We start from the raw sequence: 25,117 nt of genomic DNA, 5'->3' as shown, positions 1-25,117 counted from the left end.
TTCAGAAGTCATTGAATGGCGTTAAAACTGCTGTTTGCAAACATTTTGCTGAAATTGGGCCCATTAGAAGATGAATTTCATAAAACGATACTAACCTAATGACAATCACAGTAGGTCTCTCAGGTAAGAGATTCAGAGAACTTGAACATTCAGGGCCCTATTTTAATGATCTAAATGCAAAGTGTAAAGCGCATGGCGCAGGTGCACTCAGGTTGTGTCCAAATCCTCTTTTGCTATTTTAACGACGAAAAAACGGTCCGTGTACTGGGGCGCATTTTTGGAATGGGTTGTCCCTATTCTCTTAATGAGTAGTGGGCGTAACATTCAATAAACCAACCAGAGTGTCATTTCCCATTCCCTTTAAGAACGAGATGCACTCGAGCCAATGGCGGATCGCTATTTACATGGTGGAATGTGTTGGCGGAAAAGCTGAACGCTTCTCAAGCGAAGAAACCGATCTGCTCGTGTGCGAGCAGTGACAAGCAGGAATCCACCAAAGCTCTGCACTATGAGTCAGTTAATATATATGTGTGTGTATTGGCACAATTGTTCAATTAATTAGCCAATTTCATTCATCATTATAAGTAGTAACAGGCTGAATTGCAGATAGGTAGTCTAATTCTAATACATGCAATGACTATCCATAATTAACTTTTTATATTTATTTAGCCTACACAATAATATTCTTTTACACTGTAATCCTTTTGTTTTTAATATTTGGCATGTTTGTGTGATGCGCATCCTTGTGTGCAATAAGCAAAGTCAACGCGCACTGTGGACCCACCCAGATGTGCATTTTCTACCAACCAGCACTTTAAGTAACAAAAAAAATATTGACTTTAGACTTTTGGCCAGGTTTGACTTGGTCTATGGCGCAGTCTATTTTCAGCTCCTTAAACACACCTCTTTTTTAGACCAGCATGCCCATGGGTGCACAAAAGGACTGGATGGACTGGACTGAAACTAGCAAATACACTTGCGCTTTGCCTTGCATCGCATTGCGCCAGGTGTATGATACGGCCCTCAATATTATTATACTTAATTACAATTAGTTTAGTTTAGTCAGTGTATATTGAGCATTTGAAATGCCTAAACATCACTTTAAACCACAGGAGGTCACAAATAGGGGGTTTAAAATGTTTTAACAGGAAGTTTTTGTTGTGTGGGAATGGCTAGTTTGAACAGAAGTTGCCACATTCATTTTTGGTTTCATTAATGATAGATGAAAAAAAAAGTCAGGTTGTTTTGTTGTTTTACTCTGCACTACTGCAAGAATGTATTAGTGCTCTGGATCTTGTGTCTCGAAATGTTAATCACACCGATGCTGACATTTGCTTGTAATGTGAGCATGTTGGGATAATTGTAGTGCTTGTTAATATACAGAAGTGGATGGCTTAATAATGTTTACTCCCATGTTAATTTATGTCCTGTGACACAATGCATATGAATGTATATGTGGTTTCATAATAGCAGCTACTTTATTTCATCAATGATTTGATAATGCAATCACAAAAATTTGGTGTTGGTAAGACTTTTCTTATTAGTATTTTTAATATTCTTATGTTTGACTGCAATTATTTGACTAAACATACGGTAAAAATAGTAATATTGTGAAAACTTTTTTTTTTTAAATATATTTTAAAATGTAATTTATTCCTGTGATGACAATGCTGAATTGTTCTTCACTGTCACATAACTCTGAACACATAACTCCAAATATTTGAATGGTAGTGCCTACAGTATATAAATGCATAGGGAGAAAACACACACACACACACATATATATAGTATCACTCTTGGTTTAATTTGCAAATGTCATACAAATGTCCTGCGGAGTGGAAGCTTGAATTCAAGCTTAAATGCACACGCTTGTTTAATAAGATGGTCACATTGCCTGTCCCATATGTCTTCACTGCTGCTGTCCAAACGTCTAATCTCATCCATTCTGTCACAGATTGTCCCTCTCTTACTTCATACCAAAATAACCATGTGCTGCACCAAGAAAACAGGTCCGATATTAAACAAAACAGCACAGGAAAAAAATATTCATACCAAAGTACAGTAAATGCGCTCACTTATTATTGTGAGTCCAAACAATGCACAAATGTCCAAAAGACAAGTTTACCGGCACAGCTGAAAAGGAAACAACGGCCAGTACGAGGGTCGTTAAGAGCGTCTAATTAAGCCATTTGCCTTGTGCGACAGTGCAGTAGTAATTGCTGCTCGGCTTTGACAGTGCTGTTGTATATTCGCTACTGAAATTAAACCATGTAATTAATTGGACCAACACAAAGTGGCTCACGCTGGCCTCTTTCAGCAGGATGTAGGTAATTAGGGGATTGTGATAAACACAGAGCACCCTCGAATGGTAGCGCAGCGGTCACGGTGCTTATGAACCATACGTCCAAATGGCTCTCTCTGATTGCTCGCATTCAACAAAGTGTTCAACATAATTGTCATCAAATTGCACCCTCCTCAAGGAAAAAATAGCCTGCCCTTCAGGTGTCGAGCGATTATCGTGATCGCTGTAAAGGTTGTGCGGCATTGCAAAAACAGCACCTTGGCTTCACCTGCAGACAAAGGTGAGAGTCAAAAGTGGGCGATGATGAGCCAGCCTGCATGCATGCGCGCCAAGAAAAGCAAAGGCGTTCCAGGCGAAGCGCAGGGCTGATTGCACCGGCTCGAGTGTCTCCTGCAATCACGGCTCAAGGCACAGCTGATCTGATTACATTGCTGTCACTGATGATTTCTGAGAGGGCTCGAGTGTTCTCTCGCAAAGAGCCGATCCCATCCGAGGAGCTCGAGAGAAAAGCAAGAAAAGCGCTTTGTAGTCCCGCTGAATGCGAATGCTGGCCACTTGCATTCAAGAGGGAAGCCGAGTCCATTTGCTGACCTCATCAAATGAACTTAAAACGTCCTCTGGCGGAGTCTTTTGACTGAGCTGTTCTTTTATTTGATGGAACAAAGCATCGGATTCAATAACAGGAAATTAAAAAGTAGATCTGGGAAAGCATGGTTGCAGCACACGCTCCGAGACTTCAGAATGTAGGCCAATATCTCTAATGATGATTAAAAGAAGTAAACTTTGAAGGTGCTGCCGGCTGAAGCTGATTCCAGAGCAAGGTCGGGCTTGATACGTTGGTGAAAAACGAACATTACATGGTAAAGATCAAAGAGAAGAGAGAATGAAAAATAATGAGAGAGCAGCGAGACTCAGATTAGGCAGCTGAGCAAGAAGGTGAGATGGCAAAATAACGAGAGCAAAAGAAATCCAGCCCCGGCCAATCTGAGGGCCTGTTAACTGTAGCATGGACAACGAGTCTTAAATCATCGTGCTGAATTGCACAAGAAGCATTTCAGAGCCTAAAAGCAGCAGTAAATCACTGCAGTGGTTATAGACAGCAGGGTCACTGTGTCACTTCCTGTGTGCATACAGCTTTGCTTCCCATGTGAATCCATATATAACTATTGGAAATGTCTGATTTACATTCAAGAAGGCTATTTCTGTGCCACTGCGAAAATGAAAATTTCATGAACATTTAATGATTATTATTATTATTAATGAAGTTTTATTGAAGTTGCATTTATAATTATTCAATTATTCATTTAAATTAATTATATTGTTATCTAATTATTGAGTTAAATACTTAAGTATTTAGATAAAATTAATCAAATGTTAGAATGATTAAAAAACAAAGTTATAATTAATTTATTCAAATTCATTTACTATTATTAAATAAAACACTCTCCCCAAACAGCAGCTTCCACCTCCGAAAGCAATGAATGCATTCATTGTGTTTTGTCTGCTCGCTCTGAGGCGCAAGTCATTTATTATTTATGAAAATTATTATATTCAGTAGCTTCTCCTACTTTTCTTAGTGATTTATAGTGCCAGTTTATCAGGAAGTGACAATTTTGCTCTCTTTGACTCGTTGGATGGAAATGGTGCTTGTTCGCAAATGTTTTATGCAATATTCCAATTTAGCGGTAACCAATCTAAACAGTCATTTTCCATCACCAAAGTCGTGCCATTGGTTGAGCTCAATTGACCATTGGCAGAGAGTTTGATTGACAGGCAATCTGACCAATCATAACGCTGAATCTGCCATTTTTGTCCAACAAACAAACCAGAGTAGATTGTCATCAGTGGACTTGAAGTTGAAAGATGGTGTGCAATTACGAGCCACAAAACGGTATTTATCGTTTCCTAAAAAACTGTTTCATACCAAAAGTAACTTGCTCTGTCTTGTTTGGCGGCACACTGTCAGTTTCCTCTTTGCTCTGCACTGTATTTTTCACTGCGTGAGAACCTGGTGTGAAAGTGGCATGACTTGTCGAACATAGCAACAGTAACGAAGTGTCAACAAAAATTATATAATTATATTTCCTATATTTGATTTTAATCAACCAAACTCTGAAACATGAAGTGATACATGACATGATTTAAAATTCACTTTTAACATTCAATTTAACGGCCATGTATTATTTAGCTACAGACACCCGCAAGCAAAGCTGCACAGCAGAAGTTCTTATGCACCCTCAGCGGAGTTGATTGGGACGCTGCAGCGAGGAGATCTGGCCTCGTAGAACGGCAGGAAATTTTGAAGTTTCAATAATCCCCTTTTTCATGGCAAAGCCACAGAGAGAGCAGAATGCTACTGCAATTCCCCTTATGCGAGGGCATGAATCACACGTCTGCCGCCAATATTATCATCACTGTGTGCTCGCTGTGCGCTCGTCTATCTGTGAAATTGTGTAATCCTTGGAGATATTGCCAGGAATAATTTTATTATCTCTCTAAATAGCAAAATGAGCTGTATCCAGTTCTTAGCAAAGTCACAATCCCCAGTCTTGCCAAATGTTGTTTAAAAATAAATGTGCAAAACTTTTGTAAACATGACCGAGATATATGATTGTCTTCAGTTTTGTTCTTTTATTTTTAGTCTGCCTCTAAAGTCTCTCTCTTTTTTTTTTAAAGAGGGATGCAACACAGCCCCACTTCAGATATCTCACAGACAAAAACAAATGAAGGATGCCACTGATTTTGGAGGCATCTCCATTTTCTAAAGCTAGACTGTGCTGTTTCAGGAAGAGCGCAGGGGTGTTCTCGAGAAATGAGTGGGTGGATCCCGGGCTTGCGCATTTCAGACCTGGAGACCTGGGGCTCCGCTTCTCACCACTGCTGTTTCTGATGTTCAACACCCTCTACAAATAACACTCTATTCTTGGGTTGGACACCACAGAGGTGATTGACTGTCAACAGCACTCAAACAGCATGAAGAGCTAACGACTGCACTGCTGTTATTTCCGGAAGTTTGGCGGGAACCGTTTTTTAATTTGGTATGTGGGTATAACTTCACAGGTAATAGATTACAGATATTCCATTTATTCCCTTCCACTGCTGCCTGTTATTATCATTAATTTGATCGAATGGTTCATATATTTTCCTTGCAGGAGGAAAACGCTCTGGGAATTTAAGATGTTACATTGTGTAATGAAAAGCCAGGCTGTCAGGTCTGAGATATAATGATGGCACATCATCAAAATTGTAACACATGGCTGCACTAAGAACTTCATTAAAAATTATAAGGCCCTTGATTTGTGTCATGCAGTGACGCTCAGGCTTAAGTAGGAATATGGGATTTAGTTGGTTAAAGTTGGATTAGCCCAATTTTCTGTTTGTGCATCTTTGTGGACCAATACACTTCACAACACAAAGCTATCAGTACTCATCAAGGTCAATTAGCTTTCCGAAAACGATTATAGTTTTAATTTCTCCAGGATCTGCATTAAACAGTTTACAGAGTTTACCAAAGAGATTCCGAGAGCATATTCTGTTTTAGATACACACAAATATAAATTAAGGCTTGATATATATTCAAAATCTTCTAAAATAATACATTCACTATCTGTGTAGATCTAAAATTAGGAATTTAAATATTTAACATTTGAAGAATGTTTGAACTAACAAACTGCTAAAATGTCCAAAATATCAAATAAATTAATAACTATTTGAGAAATAAATAGAACACATACATTTAAACATGAGGAATATAGTTCAGCCACCAAACACTTTTAGAAGATTGAAAACAATGCTTTTTATTCCCCCAGACCTTTTGAACAATGAATTTTCATGATTCTTCCAATCACTTATGCTTACTGGATAGATTTTTACAAATTATCTCAAAGAGATTGAACTGAAAGAGCTATGCTAATAAAATATTGAGAACAATCATGGAGATAATTATGGTGAATATAATTGTGTGTATAATATAGTATATATTGCATTGCATATATTGCATAATAATTGTATTATTATCCTTAACCAAAAAAATCTCAAAGACTCAAAATCACAGACAGATACATATAATACAAAATATGCAATCTAATATACTGCAACACACATACAATGTATAATGCATACAAAAATATGTTCACTACAATAATTTGGCATTATTTTTCTCAAATATGAACTCATTTTCATCTATAGCTATAGTCTATTACATATTTTGGTGGAGCATAAAATTACTTATACACATATTATACAAAATATGCAATGTAATATATAGCAAAATACATATGCAATGTGAATACTATATAATGAATATACAAATATATTCACTAATAATTTGACATGATTTTTCTCAAATATGCACTAATTATCATCAATCTCTGTAGTCTACTAGATATTTTTGCTGGAGCATAAAATACACAGATAGATACATATAATACAAAATATGTGATGTAATATATTGCAATATACATACTGTATGCAATGTACAGTAAATACTATATAATGTATATACAAATATATTCACTTCAATAGTTTGACATGATTTTTATTTTATTATTATTATTTTTTTTTTTTTACATGCACTGATTATCATCTATCTATAGTAAAAATGTTCCCAGATTTTCTGTAGGAACCCTTATATGAAAGAATAACAACTAAAGCTGTATTGTATTGTTAATGGTTAGACTGGGCAGAGCACTGGTCATATAGCAAAGTCAATGGTTGTATTTTGCTACAGCCCTGGGATGGTTTTTGGCACGGTTGAGGTAGTTTTAGTGCAGGTGTAAGAAGAGGAATCCAGGCAACTGGAGACTGATTTCACCCCTCACAGCTCACAGCATGGCTGTCTCCCTTTAGCAAGGGCTTGGGTGAGATCCAGACCGAGCTATTTCTCCTCAATGTCACATTTAGTAAAACACACACCACAGGTCTGGAGCACAGAGGAATGGGAGTAACCTTAACCCTGCTGCTGCAGTTACAGAGCATTACTGAATCTGCTATTAATCTTACACATAACTCAATTGTCGAGACTTTACAGGAAGGTGTGGGGACCAAAGCAGCGCTTTACGTGGAAGCCAATATTTTCCTTCTGACTCCAAAGTTCACATTTCCTTTGGGCAGCACAACCTCAGACTCAACAGTTCAAAAGGTGCCAACCGCTCAGTGGCATAGGGTTCGCTCGATCCAAACCGTAGTCCTCTAGTTTATTGTCTGACTGCTTTGCCCGTCACATTGATTGGACTGCAGTTGCAGGTCTATTCTCAGAAGTGGCGCTGAAATGACACATGCACTTAAAGTGATGGCTCTACATCTAGTCGCTTCTTTTGAGGAGGGGAAAATTGTGAGGAACTCTTGTTTTCAATAACACTGGCGGTACAGAGAACGAAGAGGTCACAGTTAAATGCACTCTCATTACTGGCCCACATTTAGGCTATTCAGGACAAACAATGGATCACTCCCAAATCACAGTGTTTTGAGTCACTGATCAATTATTCCTTATTGTCCCATCCTACACTTTTTGTGCAGCCGTTTAGAGCTTGACTCTGAGACGGTAATGGATTGCAGCTCTTGCCAGAGCAAACTGCTTTTGATGAGGTCCAATCTATAGTGTACACACCAGTGATCAACAAAGGATAGCCCCTTTTCACTGGTAAGGGGCCGCATCCATCAAGGCTTTCTCGAGTGGTTGTGCATTAGGAGATGCCCTTGCTCGGATCAAGGTGCACCCCTGAGCCTCACAAAAAAACAAACAAACTGGGAACCGTGTGGAGAGGGCCATGTCTTCACCGTACATGTCAATGACCGGGAAACCCCGCATCAGCATGCAGGGGCAGGCATGAGTGAACAAACAGAACCTGCTGCTTGTCAAACATCATGCATCCATCAGCGCATGGAGCTTTGGGTATTGGGGAGGAGGGGAGGGTCATGCAGCATTTCAATGAGACGGGACAAAAAAACAAGATGGAGAGAGGGAAAGAAGCGATAGATCTGATTTCTGCTGTTTGGCAGATCCTCAAATGAAACTGTGGGAATCCATCAGGCTGTGGGATCGATGGATCAGTGGGTCAGTGCAGTGCAGTGTTGTCAGGAGCAACGGGTGAATGAGTAAAGGTCGAGGTGCAAGAGTTGAAGAATTGTGACAAGTGCGGTGAATAGTTGCTGCTGGACTGGTGTGGCCAAACACAAGTCAAAAGAGAAGCAAACAGAAGAATAAATTATTCTATCTGTGATATAGTTATGTATGTATATATATATATATATATATATATATATATATATATGTGTGTGTGTGTGTGTGTGTGTGTGTGTGTGTGTTTTTGTGACATATCAGGACTCAACTCTGTATAATGACATGGGTATGACACAGGTATTACAAGTAGAGGGTGACATATGAGGACATAACCCATGTTCCCATTTTCAAAACGCTTATAAATCATACAGAATGAGTTTTTTTTTTTTTTTTTGAGAAAGTAATAATGCACAAAGTTTCCTGTGAGGGTTAGGGTTAGGTGTAGGGTTGGTTTAGGGCAATAGAATATACAGTTTGTACAGTACAAAAACCATTAAGCCTATGGGATGTCCCCACTTTTCACAAAAACAAACATGTTTGTGTGTGTGTGTGTGAAATGTTTATATATTTATTTTTATGAAAAAAATAATTGTGCTGGCTTATTAATTAACCAAGTTTATCCTGAGTAATAAAACACTGTAAAACATAATTTTATGTCAATTTTTCTATTATTATTATTATTAATTAATTTATTTATTCATTTATTTATTTTGCAGAAAATGCACAATAAGTATCTTATTTCTATTAGGCAGATAATTAATTAATGAAATAAATAGCTATTATTATTATTATTATTTAATAAACAGCTGTTATTAATCTACCAAGTCTTCAATTCATGTACTTAGACACCATGAAACAGTATTTTAAAATGTACAATTAATCTTTGACTTTTCGTAGAAAAAAAGCACTAAGCCTGCGTTTAAAATATAACAATAAAAAATAGATAAACGTAAGCTGTGACAGGCCTGTGCAATAAACACAAAGTGCATATGAGTGCTGGTTTCCAGCATGTCAAGCAGATAAGTGCCGTGCCAAGGGCTCTTCAGATGGCATGAGATGCACAAATGATGAGCAGCGTCTAGCGCAAATGTCAATGGCATGCGATGGAGGCAAGGGTCTGCATGGTGCAGAGCTCTCTCCCTTCAATCTCTCCATCATTTCATCCTGACATCAGCCCGGCCCCTGAACACCTGATTGACTTATTCTACTAATCTAAATATCAATTACATCAATTATCTCCACCGTGCTGCCAGGGTCCGCTTTGAGTGATGGGATCTGGCAGGATGTGATTATTGGTCAGTGGGGGTGTAGGTTTCCAGCTTGCTGGAGATATTTTAGGAATGAATGGAAATCCAGCTCATTAGGAAGTCATATTGTTCACTGTAAACTTGCATAAAATGCATTGTGGGTGTAAAATTCATATGCATCTGAACGCAAAATACAAACCAAATACTGGAAAGTGCTGGAATGCACATCTGTTTTGAATATAGGAGCGGAATTTAAAAGTGCCGCTGAGTCATACAGTCATCAAATTGATCTGTCAGTTTTGTACTTTATCAGCTGTCGTTGCATCAGGGTTGGACACTCTGACAGCCACATTCAACTGTGAGACTCCGGTAATGGCTGTGAAGATGCCTTACAAGAGCGGTGATGTAATTCATGACATGTCGGCTCCACCTCGGCTCCGTCAGGATTGCCAGCCCTGTTTCTATGCGATAAGGACGCTGAAAATTCATTGCATATTTTGCGGCGGATGGATGGGAGGGCAGGTGAGATTAATGTCAAGACGGAAGCAGTGAATCGGACTGACAATACCAGTTGTAATGAAAAACTCAGAAAAGGGCATGATTCTGCTAACAGTTGCCTTGATGATCCCATTACTGTGCGGGATCACATTCCCCCGTTGAACTACTTGTCATTGGGGATGAAGGACTGATTCCTCTAACCCTCTCTGTTTAAAAGGATCATTTAACACTGTCCTCCCAGGCTCTTCAGATGGAAAGCTCAGCTACTATAACTTCGCTTTGTGTGGGAGGTGACACATTGATTGTGGCTATCCAATGTCCCCACTCTCGTTGCTTCCCTCTTCCACTAAGTGTCCAGCAGCCATAAATGCATCCAGCACTCAGAAAACAAAACAATGCATGACTGCTTTACTAATCAACTACTACATGAAAATGAAAGTCATCTGGTTGGTTACAACCATGTTTGTTCTCCGAATGTGAGAAGGCTAAAATAAAAGCGAAGCTAAGGTAAAATGTTGAAATTAATTAACATGGATTTTAACCCTCTGGAGTCTAAAGGTATTTTTGGGGCCTGGAGAAGTTTTGTCATGCCCTGACATTAATGCTTTTTTCAGCTTCTTATGTGAAAGTGGAGTTGAAAGTCTATAAACTGGAATGGAACTGGTAGTTTTGTTCTTTTAGCAGTTAAATCCATATGCACCATTTCTTTTATTAAAATATTTATTGATAAAAGTGAATTGATCCATTGATAAAAGTCATGTGACTTGAACAATCACCAGCTCTGTTTTTCTGTTTGCAGCAGTAAAGCAGATGCACATTGTCTGCTTTGAGTTCATGCAAATGTGACAACACTGAGAAACTAGCAACACTGTGCACTGTTTAGCTACTCTGTTTCATAAACTGCTGGCTTGAGAAATAGAAAAGGCGTCCATCTTATATATATATATATACATGTATAAAGAAACTGAGCAGTGTGTAAAAGCTATTATTTGAAGTGTAAAAACATTAATACTTTGACATTTTATTAACATTTAAAATAAGTGATTTCTATTTCAATATATTTTTTTTATGTAATTCATTTTTATGAAGGCAAAGTTGAATTTTCAGCAGCTATTACTGCATGATTCTTCTGCTGATTTGGTGCCCAATAAATATTTTTATTATTACAATGTTTGACAGTTGCTTGATATTTTTGTCAAAAATAGATTTTTTGATGAATATAAAGCTGGAGAGAACAGCATTTATTTGTTTTTATATATTTTCTTGTACCATAATAAATGTATTTACTGCCACTTATGATCAATGTGATGCATCCTTTCTGAATGAAAAGATTACTGACAATAGTGTTTAGCAAATGCTGCAAAAAACTATTTTTAACAATTTGTGCAATACACATACATACACACACATATAAATAGATATACATACACATGCATAAAAGCATATATTTGTAACTAATAATGATAAATTTACTATTGTTGTTGTTTTTGCATTTCAACAAAAGGTTGAAGACCATGAATCAAATAAATCACAACAAAATCTCTGACCTATTGTAGAAGATTCAAGACCTGAATCACAATCCAAACACCAGAAAAATAAAAATGCTTAAGCAACTAGAAACTCTACCAGGATATTAAAGGGCAGCTCTTCGACTTTGAGGATTATCGCTGTAATATGACAAGCTCACTGCACACTCAACATATGCTAGAGCTCAGCAGGAAGACAGGTTGTCAATGCAGCACACAATCTTTGATTGACACAGGAGTCAAAAAAGATGTCTGGCAAGGAATAGTGGTGTGGCTGGACATGAAAAGGAGCACATCTGGTTAACACTTTTATTCAACAAACCCATCTCTCCTTTAGATCTGCAGTAAGTGCAAAGAGCACAAGGCCACTCCCCATGTGATCTATTAAGGCACAGATCAAAGCATACACATGACGTACCAAGTAAAACTCGGGGCATGCGCGCACATCAACAGCCTGCTTTCCAGTGTAATAACTCTCCTTAATCAAATCAAAGCTTTCTAGACTCATTGGGTCTGAGCAGTCCGGTCGATAAAGTGGAAAGAATGAGGGCTTACCGTGGCCTCCTCTTGTGAGGAAGGGCATCCTGTTGATGGCGATGGGTACGGTACCATGCTTGTTATGGAAGTGATGGACATGATGTGTGGTGCTCAGGCTGGAAGACACACGGGCACTGGCCGTTCTGTCCGGCATCGAGGCCAACAAGGCCAGAGATAATACCAATCTCCACCAAGAGCCGAGGCCCAGCCAGCTGCCTCCACCACACTCCCAGCCCAGAAGCACCATTTCCAGTCTGGGGCAAGAAGATCCGGCGTAGGCCCTTTCACACCCCATTTGTCCCACCCGTTGGAAAGAGTACATCTCAGAGAGGGTTGCCCATTTCAATCATTATCCATGGGTCAAGTAAACAATGCAGAAGAAAAAATGCTACCCAAAGCCCAGAGGCTTTCACAGTAGGTTTCCAAAGATGATAAAATCCTCAATAAGAAGAAACTCCTTTCAAGTCCGGCTTCAAAAATCCAATGAGGGGGGGGAAAAAACCAACTGGGCAGTTCCTCCTGGCTTTCACGCTTGGTGACTATCAAAAAAGAAAGAAAACCAAACAAGGGAGCTTGTCTGCGATGAGGAGGAGGGCAGGCTCAATTGAGTCGATAATAATCTGCGCTGCTACTCCCAAAAGCGTTCTAATCACGGCCGCGAGGATCAATATTTCTTGATGCAGATTTTTGTGGCTTAATTGACGAGGGGTGAAACGCTCCAGGTGGAAGAGGTGCCGGGAGGCGTCTCCCTTCGAGTTCCCAGCCTCAGGTACGGCTTACGTGCTATTTAGACCACTCTCCCTCAGAGGGCAGCTCCTCTATCGCGCAAGAGGAGATAAGAGACATCCCGGCGGCTAATGGATTATTCTAATGCCGATTAAAAGATGACAGAAAACCGAGAAAGGAGGAAACAGATAGGATGAGACTGACCCGGGCGTAATGAAGTGCTCACGTTTCCTTTTCGCAGACGGAGAGAAAGAGAGACTTCTGCTGCAGCATGGTAGAGGAGAAAAGCAGCAAATAAATAAATAAAGCTGGCTGTGACTCCTGACGCGTTGGCTGCAGATGCAGCGCGGAGCTTCTCTGCCGTGCGTTACCTCTCGACGTGGAAGACCTGGAGTGGAGCTGGATCAGTTTTCCAGCAGCATCCTGGATCTGTGCCTCAGACGCGGACACTGTATCGATTAGCGCTGCATTTTATCCCTCTTTTCTATTTTCCCTCCCCCTTTCCGAGAAGCATTCACTTGCTAATGTGCTTAGTCTGACAGTGTTACCAGCAAAATGCCCCTTGCTGCCTAAGTGTGAACGACCAAAATCCGTACGTGCGCCGCTGTGGAGAAATGCATGCTAATTAAATTAGGCTCCTCGCGATCCTCGATAGTTCTTCTTCTGGGATTGATGGGACTGACAGCAAAAGGATGAGAAAAAAACCCCTCAGAAACAACAAACGTTGCTTGCCGCAAGCGCAAGGTGCAGGACGCACGGTCCTCCTTCTGGATGCTCAACCAGAGACTGGGGATAGAGAGGGAGAGGGAGAGGGAGAGAGAAGGAGAGGAGAGCGGTGCAGTGTGTGTCTGAGGAAAAGAGAGAAAGAGAGGGGAGGGGTGCACAGGGAGCGGACGATCGTAGTGCATAAGCACACATGCAGACACATAAAGAAGCCAAAAGATGGAGAAGAAAGAAGAATCAGTTGGACGGCACAAACGCAGCCAGGAATACAATTTCAGGGCGCTGTGCATGCTCACCACAGCCTCTGAAAACACACCAGCCCCACACTGCAGAACTTGACCAGTGAGACTAGAAATAGAAAATGCTGTTTATATCTGCAATGGTACTGTATGTGAAAGTGTCAAAGACAGACAGCTTTGAAATGGTGTTTTACAGGTGGACTATTGTCAGCCAATGTGGAAATCATGCTTAGGAAATCTGAAATGTCTCGCTGGTGCCAGATGCAACCCACCCCCCTGCAACCCGGATAGCAGTAGTTGGTTCCCGATCTTGATGAATAATTTAGTATGAGACAAAATTTGACGGCAAATGCCTGCTGCTGTCTTTCTCTCATATTTTCTAAATGGTTCCATTTCATGTTCATTGTTTTAGGTTGTTCTATTAAAGTTGTGTTTATTCATACAAAATCATGTATTAATTATAAAGGGTTAGACAGATATTCAGATTCATTTATGTGTGTCTAAGTCCATTGAGATAAAAACTTATCGGTTTGTGACTTTCAGTTAATATAAAATTTGAGCCAGTCTACAAAAAAAAGTTACTTTCAGTAACCTACTGAAAAAATAAATATACTAAAATCTATTTGAAATAAATTTATTTCATGCCAAGTATACCACAAATACATTTACATATTTATGTACTTAATAAAAATACCCTGTAATTGCACTTTTGGTGTCATAAACGTGTGTGTGTATATATATATATATATATATATATATATATATATATATATATATATATATACACACACACACACACACATACAAATGTTTGTAAAAAAGGCTAGTTTAACATGCACGTTTGAGCTGATTTAGTCCGCTGAATTGCTAATGTAATTGCCAACGAACATAAAGAGATTAAGTGAAAAAAGAAACAACAAATTGGTAATCAATTGCAACACAGCATGTAGATACCCGCTTGGTATAATGGTAAGAATTAATGGAGGTCTCTTGCCTCAGCATGATACCAACTGGTTAAACTATGCTACATGGTAAGTTAGCAATTATCGGATGCAAATATGTCATGGCTATGCCTTAAAATATATCCCAACACAAATTTAGTTTCAATAGGACATCTGTCAGTGCTCCAAAGAAAACTGTGCTCGTCGAGCAGTTGGATCCTTAATGGTGTTGCTTGTAAAAACAGAAGTTTTTGATCAGTAAAAATGTATAGACACGACAAATGATGATCGTTCCATCAAAATGTGTGAGAAAAAGATATAGAGAGAGAGAGAGAGAAAGAGAGAAAGAGAGAGAGAGATGAACTGAATCTATGCTTCATACTTCAGATAAATCACCCAGGATAGAGATCTCAGTTGGGATTGCCTTGCCGGTTGAAAGGACGTGTGTGGAAAAAAAAGGGCAAACAGCAAAGAGCCAGAGCCACCTTTCATGGTGACAGGAGGGGAGAAGCAGGCCATTATTCAGACACAGGGAAGGAGCGAAGGAGGCTGGTGCCGCCAATGAGCTGGGTTGATTGAACAGAATGGGGAAGAGGAGGGGGCAACTCTGTGTCACTGCAAACAGCAGCCAAGTCTGTAAATCCACTATGTCGGACGCAGCTAACGGCCACAGTTAGCCACACTGTCAACTCCATTCAAATGAACACAGAGGCCTGCTCGTTGAGATTTAGCCCCGGGGCAGGCCAAGAGAGACGCCCATTCCACTGTAATCGATTTTCATTTCTCTGCAGACCGAGATACACAGAAGATAACCTTGAGATCAGGTGACGCGCTTTCAAGATGTGCAAAAACATCCATACTGAAGGATCTGGGATGCAGCGTCGAAAAATAATCAATGATGGTAGCCGCCATTTTCTGTCCAGAGGTAGAGAGAGACACATAATTAGACCCAGATAACCTCAAAGACTAATGATGGTGAAGGCTGAAGTGGAATTAGGGCGCCTGTAATTCATAAGAGGTGTCATCTATTGTCAGTCTGGTGGATTAGGGACATTCTCCTCAGCGGCGATGATATCTTCATGAGGGTTCTCTGAGATGAAAGGCTGGTATTAATCAATTTGCTAACCCTGGGGTTGCTCAGCATGATAAGAGACGATGCTATCTGGACCGCACGCGCTTCTGGGTGCAAGGCGTCCCTGAGTTTAACCATCTGCCACCAGGCAGTCTAAGCTGTTGGCCATCTTCTCTCCACACAGCACGCTGGCCTACTCAGAGTCGGAGGGTTAAGGCTACATGCAGTGCATGTGATAAAGGTACTCACGAGGAGGCTAAACACCAATCATGTTCATTGTTTTGGCTTCAGAACCCGAAACACTTATGGTATCAGAGCACACTGCTGTTAGCAGAAAATTTACATGAAGGAATAAACAACACAGCCTAGTCTAGTCAGCTTTTATCCACACATATATTCGCGTTATATTGTTATGGGAAAATGTTAAAGGGAAAGTTAACTCAAAAATAAGCAGCTGTTTCATCATTTACTTACTCTTATCCTGATTCAAACCCTACCTGGTCTTATGACGGAAACGAACCTTTGGGAACTTTTTTGCAAGATGCAAAATATGTACCAATACGTAATATCACAGCAGTTTCAAACAGAAATGAACACTAGAGGTGGTAAAACATCAAGCACTTGTAAATGTTTTCATGCACAGTTATAATTATAGCTCCATATGTTTCACTTTCTGGACGTAAAAAGCTTGCTTGGTTGGCACGGAATTGGACTTATGATGCCGAATCCTTTAGTACGAATCCTGTCAAAAACATAGTCACGATGAAAGAGCAGACAGATGCTAAAACGGCATGCTTGCGACTGCATTTTTACATCACATGTAGAGCAGATGGCACACTATTTTAAAACGTCACAGAGCATTCGATTTATAGCGCCACTCAACGGACATTTCAACTGTTGTGACACCTACAAGAACAATGTCACATAAAATGTACCATATATATGTTCATCTGTTCCAGGAAAAACTCTTTTAGCACCACCCAGTGGACATTTCACAAACGTACATGGCGGCACGAATTTCGCGTCTTGTACGAAAACGTTCCCAGAGATATGTTTTCGTCATGAGACCAGGCTGTCCAAACCTGTGTGACTTTCTTCTTTTTTAACCTGAGAAACTCAATTCAAAGGATGTTTTAAAAAAATGACAATATTAATGTAACTAATCATTTTTATGATTATGTAACATACTTCTGTATACTTTTGAGAAGCTTTACTAAAATACACCAAAATCATTATTTTGAATAAAAATCTTCTGTTGTAGAAGAAGTCTAAAATACTAAAGAACGTGTTCATTTTAACCTATCCCTTTTGGGACAGGCCTATTTTTTTTATGCCCTAACAATGGAAGAGGGAGGGAATGTTTGTGAAAACCTGCTTAAAAACATATTTTTTTTGCAATTCCATTTCCTGAAAATAGCAGCACAGAAATGACTCAGTTCACCTTTAAACGCTGTCGCCCACGTTAGAACAGCTTTTTTTTTGGTTTTTGCTGACACAATAATGACTAGCCTACTGTAACATTCCCTGTTGGTCAGAAGGATCGATATCAGACGCCATTGAAAAATCTAATTTATTCCTTAATATTGTGTAATTTGTGATAAAAACCAACAGTTTAATGAGTGTGTTGGGATAAACAACAGGAAGAGAGACATCATCTGCACTTTCCTGTCTCCTGAGCATTTCCACCCAAGACATTTGTGCAGTGGCCCCCGGGGAAGACGAGGCCGGATTAATAATGGCAGTTTTGGTATAATTACTCATAATGCCTGCCTCCTCTGGAACTAATGGCCCGCGGTTGAGATATCTGCTGGATTTAATTCAACTTAAAGAGACAGCACCTCACATTGCTCTTTAGGGGAAGGGAAGAAGCCCAGTGTGAATACACGCTTGGCTGCACCGAAACGCACTCATCCAAAACTACTGCGGTGCAAGGATCGTTTGACAGGTTAAGAAGATTGCTTTGCCTTTTAATCTGGCCGAGGTAAGTTTGTGTTTGAGATTTCTGCCATTACAAAGGCTTCAATTCAAAAATCAGATATTATGTCCTGATTTATGAAAACGCAGACTATATTTTTCTTTTGTCTGCAGCACAAGAGATAAGGGGAAGGTATTAAGAACTCAGGAAATGGCGCGAGTGCCATCTACTCGTGGATTCGGGCTTATCAGAACAAATTCTGCCTGAGCCAGCTCTGCTCATGTCTGCTGAGAGTATATTAAAGCAAACAACATTAAACCAATGGGATCTGGATCCTGGCACGTTAAAGAGCAAATATATGGTATAAAAGATATGAGATCCAAAGAAAATGAAATTCTCCCTTAAGGTAATATAAAATACAGAATAGAATAGAATAGAATAGAATAGAATAGAATAGAGCTGTGTACACTACTATTCATAAGTTTGGTAAGAAAGTAATTTTTTTGTTGTTTTCTAAATAAATTAATACTTTAATTTAGTAGGGTTACATTACATTGATCAAAGGTGACATTAAAGGGATAGTTCACTCAAAAAACAAAACAAAAAAAACAATTCTGTCATAATTACTCACCCTAATTTCATTCCACACAACCCGTAAGACCTCTGTTCAGCTTTGGAACACAAATTAAGATATTTTTGAGCTCTCTGACCCTCCCAAACAGCCATGTAATTACCACGATTAAGATCCAGAAACGTATCAAGGACATTAGTAAATAACCCATGTGACATCAGGGGATCAACCATAATTTTATGAAGCAACGAGATTACTTTTTGTACTCAAAGAACACAAAAATTTGTTTTTCTCAGAATTCATCAAAAATGTCTTAATTTGTGTTCCGAAGGTCTTTCGCGTTTTAGAACGACATGAGGGTGAGTAATTAATGACAGAATTTTTAAGTCGTTTCCCAATACAATTATGTATTGCCTATGTAGACACACCAAATCATGGGACTCCATTATGGTGGGGATGCTAGAGGTCGCTGCAAGTTTTTAGAATTCTTTTTAGATTGAATCTTTTTTATTTAGCTTTTAAAACTCTAGCAAACAGAGTTATTTAATGGCAACTCTGACAAATATTAACCCCAGTGCGTAATGATCTGAAAAAAAAAAACAAAAAAAACCTGCTCATAGAAAACAGATGACTTCGAATGTGAGCCCAGCACTACAAAACAGGGCAGTAGCACAAGAAACCATCAGCACTTGGCCAAGCGAGGCAAACTTAGTTCCTCATCTGCCTGTGGAGTATACAGTCAGGAGTGTGTGAGAAGCCGCATGCTGCTGTCCATGTGTTCTGCAGGCCTGCCCACATGGTGTCAGTGCACCAGGAGCTCATCATTCATGGTGGGTGCCACAAGAAGGGCAAGGAGACTGTACGAGCATGCGCATGTACGTAGGTAGGTGGGACTATGTGTGTGTGTGTTTGTGTGTCTAGGGGCCAGGTGCCACTAGAAATGAACCCAACCATCTGTGACAGAAATACTTCTTCCCATTATGTGAACTGTAAAGGCCCACCTGTGCAAAACCCAGCCCTTTGGCAGGGTGGGATCCACTCCAGCAGCAGTAGGCTTTAATTTCAATTAGGACAGCTCACACTTGTTCTCAGAGCCAACATTGGACAGATACATCTGAGGGCACAGTGTTAAAGGACCATCTCCGCTGAAGCATTTAACGAGCAAGACACCAGTCACAATGGATTTCTTTGGATTTTGGTGAAGGAACTCAGTAGACGATATTTAATTTGACAAGTATGGAAACGAGAATGTGTATCTGTTCAAACTGTTCTGTCTTAGGTTGTAGGTCAAGTCAAGTTCACTGGAAACTAGCGGTGGGAAATATGGAAAAAAATATCACATCATGTTTTTTTTTTTATTGATAAGAAATAAGAACACAATTTTTTGGCATGTTGGTTTTACTATTTTGCAAGTTGCCTGAGCATTACATCCAAAACAATTTCCCTATTATAAAATATAAAGGCCTTCAAGGTAAAAAAAAGAAAAGAAAAAAGAATAGCAGATATTTAGCCCAAAGTGGGCGAAGATAAAATATTTGTCATTATTTTATCTGTTATTAAAAAATAAGAACAAAGATACACATTACAAATATGCATAATATACAAATAAAATACACAGTGCTTTATTTTCATGTACAATAGGTATAAAAAAATCTAAAAATTAAACACAATATAGACTGAAAGTTCTTCAGTCAAGAATAGTGAGTAATTTTTCTCTTTGTGTTTTTTTTGCTTTTATTTATATACAAGATCATAACCGTTTTAAATATCAACTGTTTACTTTCATTTTACACATAACCAACTGAGTCTTTATGTAAACATTGTATGTTTTGACAGTATTAACACAAAAGATAACTTGGTACAGTAATCAGATTCAGTATGACCGGATTTTTTGTGCCGCACGAAAAAGCACAGGTCAGACCAGCGTGCGAATTAAACATTTAACCAGCAAGGCTTTAAAGCACATGCAAATAATGTACTTTTATGGTTGCAAATAACTGCAGTGTCCTGTGAGAGTAACTCTACCGATGAGTTAATGCTGAAGTGAATGTATGTGGTGTTGTACAGTATATTGAGACGGAGGCGCCAGACCTTCAGCAGATAGAATGTGCGCTTTAGCACGATACTACAATATTTTTTCAAAAGATTATATTGATTTTTATTTCAACTCATCATCAGCCTAATTCGTATTGAATACATTTCTTGAGTCAATTAGAATTAGCTTTAGTAAGAATAACACTTTTATACATGTTAAAGTGATAAAAATTGACCGTAAACACACACACACTTTTTTTTTTTTTTTATAAACGCTGTTCTTTCAAACTTTCTACTCATAAAAAAAATCAGAAAAACATTGAGTTATATTAATCACAACACTGAAGACTAGAGCAACGGATGCTGAAAATTCAGTGTTGCTATCACAATAATAATTTACATTTTAAAATATATTCAAAGGTCAATAATATTTCATTCACAATATTACTGTTTTTACTTATATTTGTTATGAAATGCAGGCTAGGTGGGCATAAAATACTTCTTTCAAAAACACAAATAAATCATACCCACCCAAAACCGGTGTGTCAAATTAAATGTAGGTTGTCAAAATATAAATTACTTGCATGCTTTCTTTTGGATTAAATCAACCAAACAACGCTGAACGGCATATCATAACATGACCATCAAAACATACACAAAGCTTCCTCACTGGAATAATGTTAAGCCTAACAAGAGCAACATCAAAATAAAAGTAATTTCCTTAAATTAGAAAAAAAAAAATCTGAATCCCCAGAGCCCTAAACATCGTCTGCTTATGCCAGTCACATCCTGAGCTCATAACCCAGGGTAGTACTGTCATCGTCGGCCTTATCAGATGCTGTATAATCCTCTTAGGTTGAGGGGGGAGGAGGTTTATATACTATATGCAAGCGGCGTCTCATCGTTTACCCCTTGATGTGATTAAGCTTGAAATAACTGAGCCAATTTTATGGATATAGGCAGGATCAGTCCTATTGCCGTTGTCAAAAGTTACGCTTGAGAGGAAGCTTTATGGTGGGTGCACGGACTCGTTCGTAGGTGGGGTAATGGAACCATGTAGTATTGATGTGTTACATCATCTGAATTATTTTGGGTTAAAAACAAAAAACTAAACAAGCAATGCCAGATTTTGAGATGGCATGTTTATCGAGTGGTTGCAGGTTACAGTCAATTGGCAGTGAATTGAATTCTTCTCTTCCTTGATTATTGGAATTTACTGCTATGGATCACAAATACTGCTGAAAAGCCCTTGGAATTATCTAATAAGCAAATTACTTAAATGAATCCGCTTTGAGGTGAGAGATTAAATCTTTTCATGTGGAACATTCAGTAATTCAAGAAGGCATCTGAAACCAGCCAAAGGCAGGTGCTGAGCCAAGATAGAGCCAGACTCACTCTTAAACTCTCCACACTGTTTATAAGAGCACATCATACTGCTGCACAGAAAGATGATCTCGCTGTCAGATAAAGTCCACTGATTTGTGCTGCTTCTGTAGACCAAAACTTCTTCAAAGAGTCGGATGATATATATGAAAAAGAGCAAATGCTGGACCGTGTAGTCAAGTAGAGACTCTACAATTAAATGCATAAAACACTGCATAATGTTATACCCTGGGACTACAAATACTCACAGAGGGAAAGATGAATCATTTGCAATAGAAACTGACCAAGGTCTTTGGCATGACAAAGAAAATTAGTTTAATATTACGCTGCTTTTTAATTTATAACAGACACAGCAGGACTAATGATGACAGCCTGTGGAGACTCTTTTATTTTAAATAAAAATACTGATCAAAATGAAATGAAAGCAGTCATGTAGGGTCATGAAAGAAGCTGGACTGTGTAGATCCAGAGAGGCGGAGCTATGTGCTATATAATAATGATTCCGTTTATGAAGATATCCAACATGTAGTAAAGTAATAAAGTAATAAATCACATGTAATCCAATAAAAAAGTAGTTTACCTGGGTTGTGAATGTGAGCTTGCAGTGTGTATTGAATGGGATTCAATAAAAAGGCAGTGAACCGTGAGATAATGGCAAAAAGTCTTTCTAATGAGTTGTCCTTGCGGGCTGAAAGTAAAAAAAGACACATACAACGTGCACAGTTCGAGTCACGTTCAAACGACTACAATGAACCCGCTGCTTTTCGTGAATCAAAAATAAACAACACAAACAGTATAGTGCAATTCACACTCAAATGACTCTAATGAGCCAGTCCTTTTAATGAATTGTTAAGTCATTGGTTAGAATAATTATAAACAAAACAATGTTCAGTTTACAGCATTAGCAGAGATAAATACGTCAGCAAAATAGAATCAAATACTAAAATAAATATACTGTATATAAATTTACAATATACTGATATATAATAAATATATCAGAAGTGAATCAAAATCATTCTGAATCAAGGACTTGTGAATAAGAATCAAATAGAGAAATCTGTAGTCCTATCCCCAGTGTTTTTGAGTATTTAAATTTCATTTAGACTTATGAATTTTAATTGTATATAAAACTTTCATCCATTTGGATGGCACAGTTTTAACAAATGTATGAACTTCATGTGATGCATATTTGTCAGTAAAGAGCTTAAAGGGTTAGTTCAACCAAAAATGAAAATTAACCCATAAATTACTCTGAAGTCATCCTAAGACCGGTGACACACTGCTGCTGCTATAGGTGACATAGAGGGAGGCCGCCGACAGACCAGGCTCTTGTCTTCATGACAACAATTTCAACTTTTTTTTTTACACACAAGCCTACTGATAAGACACCGTCAACAGTATTGACGGCAAAATAGACTATGTTTGACAGGTGCAATATTTGAAAATCGATAATTATTTATTTATTTTTTAAATACATTTATATCTGAATTCATGTCAACCTATAGACTTTCAAACATCAAAATGTCATGAATTAATATGTATTTGTGTACAAAATGACATCTAAATATATTTTCCTATTCTATTTTGCATGGAAACGTGTCGCGTGAAAAATAGGTGTCGGTTCTATTTCTAGCATGCACACGTTTTCCGTGCGTGGGCATCTCACGCAGGCAGTCTGCAAGCTCTAAGCTGTTAACATGGGAGCTGAATTAAAAACGGACATGCCACGCAGCTGAAACGCTTACGCCTTACGTCACATATGAAGTCAGATTTGCACATGTGCCTCTCAGAAGTGACGCATGCAGAAACGCAGTGGAGAGATCAAAACAACACAAAGGTAACTAATTAGAAGTACAAAACGAGTATTTGTAAAGAAGAATGTGGTTTTCCTTTGCTAAAGTAAGTAAAAGTGCTTCCTTTGCTCCTGTTAACCATCTGGAGTCGATTAATGCGTATTCGTTTTACCCTGATAACCCCGAAAAGAAATTAAATTACACTTTCAGTTTTGATTATACGGATAAGAGCAATACATCAATTGAATCTGTAAAGGATCTACATTTTTGTATACAGACATAATAACAACAGAACTTTGTGCACTTATAAAATAAAGATAAAAAACAAGGTGTGCTGTCTGCAGCCTTTGTCTGCAAACACGTCATTAAAATGAACTGTAACTCCGCAAATACTCAACGAAGAGACATGAGAGAGATATCTATAGAAAGCCTGATATGTCTACTTTTAAACTAAGCAATTGCTGCCAAAACAGATATTCTGTAATAAAGAAATCCATATGAAAACAATGTGATGTCCAGTCTTTCACGTCTCCCTTCATTATCTTCTAATGCGACCGCGCCCCCGCACTGAACGCTCTATTCAGATTTTAATGTTTCAAACTAAATTGCGTGGCTTGAATACGCCCACACAAAAGAAGACAATACAAAGTTAGACTTTTTCCAAATACTTTTTCCAAACTATAATTCCTGACTAAATGTATAATTAAGTGAAACATTATGAAGTTTCATTAACAATATACAATACTATACCATTCAAAAGCTTGATGTAAATAATATAAATGTAACAAATAAATGTAACTGTAAAAAAATGTAACAAACAGTACTGTTCTTTCAATTTATCTCCCCTAAAAAACATGAAATGAATTCAAAAGGTACATGTTTCTTAACGGTTTCATTTATGTATGAAAAAAAATATGCATTGCATTAAGTGTTAAAACTGCATAACCCAAATGGATAGAAATTTTATGTGCAATTCAAATACATACATTTAGAGTGAAGTTTTCAATTCCAGAACTGTGGGCATTAGTATAGAGCTGGTCCTCCATATCATAAAAGAACATTTGGAAAAGGGCTTATTTAATTTCATTACTATGACAAATGTTAGTCCGATTTATAATCTCTCAGTTCGACATGATTCAAAGCTGATGCAACCGTCATATCTGAGATCTGAATGTATGGTTTCTGTCCAATAAAGCAAGCGAGTCAGCAGTCGATATGACGCTATTACCAGCCTGCACCTGATTCAAACTCATGTTTGTGTGTTTATGTAAGTGGAAGTAGGGGGTGGACGGCCGAGGACTGTGGGTGGCGGGTCTGTCAACCAGGTTCAGCCTACAGCGGGGTCCAGTGATGTGTAAATCAGGTGGAGGTGGAGCTGAGGGCCAGCTTCGGACCGGCAGTAGTCCAGTTCAGCCCAGCAGAGGAGCAGCAGATTGGACAACCTGTCTCCGTTGTCATCATCCAGCCCACTGACATTGCGGCGAGGTGACAAACACAACCCTGTCTGCCGCACAGCCAAACAACCGCAATCATCTCCGTAATGGCCTTG

General features: G+C 38.6%; 1 protein-coding gene across 18 annotated transcripts in view; it reads right to left on the bottom strand.

Annotated features, from left to right (window-relative positions):
* Nucleotides 1-25,117, bottom strand: part of nrxn2a (neurexin 2a) — a 336,553-nt gene that overhangs the window by 104,869 nt on the left and 206,567 nt on the right. For 2 of the 18 annotated variants that reach the window (XM_026195951.1, XM_026195952.1), the window contains exon 1: nucleotides 12,190-14,154. The exons of 14 other annotated variants lie outside the window; for them this stretch is intronic. In XM_026195951.1, coding sequence (XP_026051736.1) covers nucleotides 12,190-12,493 — 304 coding nt within the window. In that variant the 5' untranslated portion in view covers nucleotides 12,494-14,154. Of the gene's footprint in view, nucleotides 1-12,189; nucleotides 14,155-25,117 lie in introns of those variants that run through there. 2 more of the 18 variants (XM_026195949.1, XM_026195950.1) reach the window with 1 other exon arrangement.

This window comes from Carassius auratus, chromosome 21 (assembly GCF_003368295.1).
Source record: "Carassius auratus strain Wakin chromosome 21, ASM336829v1, whole genome shotgun sequence".
NCBI lineage: Eukaryota > Metazoa > Chordata > Actinopteri > Cypriniformes > Cyprinidae > Carassius > Carassius auratus.
The sequence above is the reverse complement of the archived record's forward strand: the minus strand, read 5'-3'. Positions and strand labels throughout refer to the sequence as shown.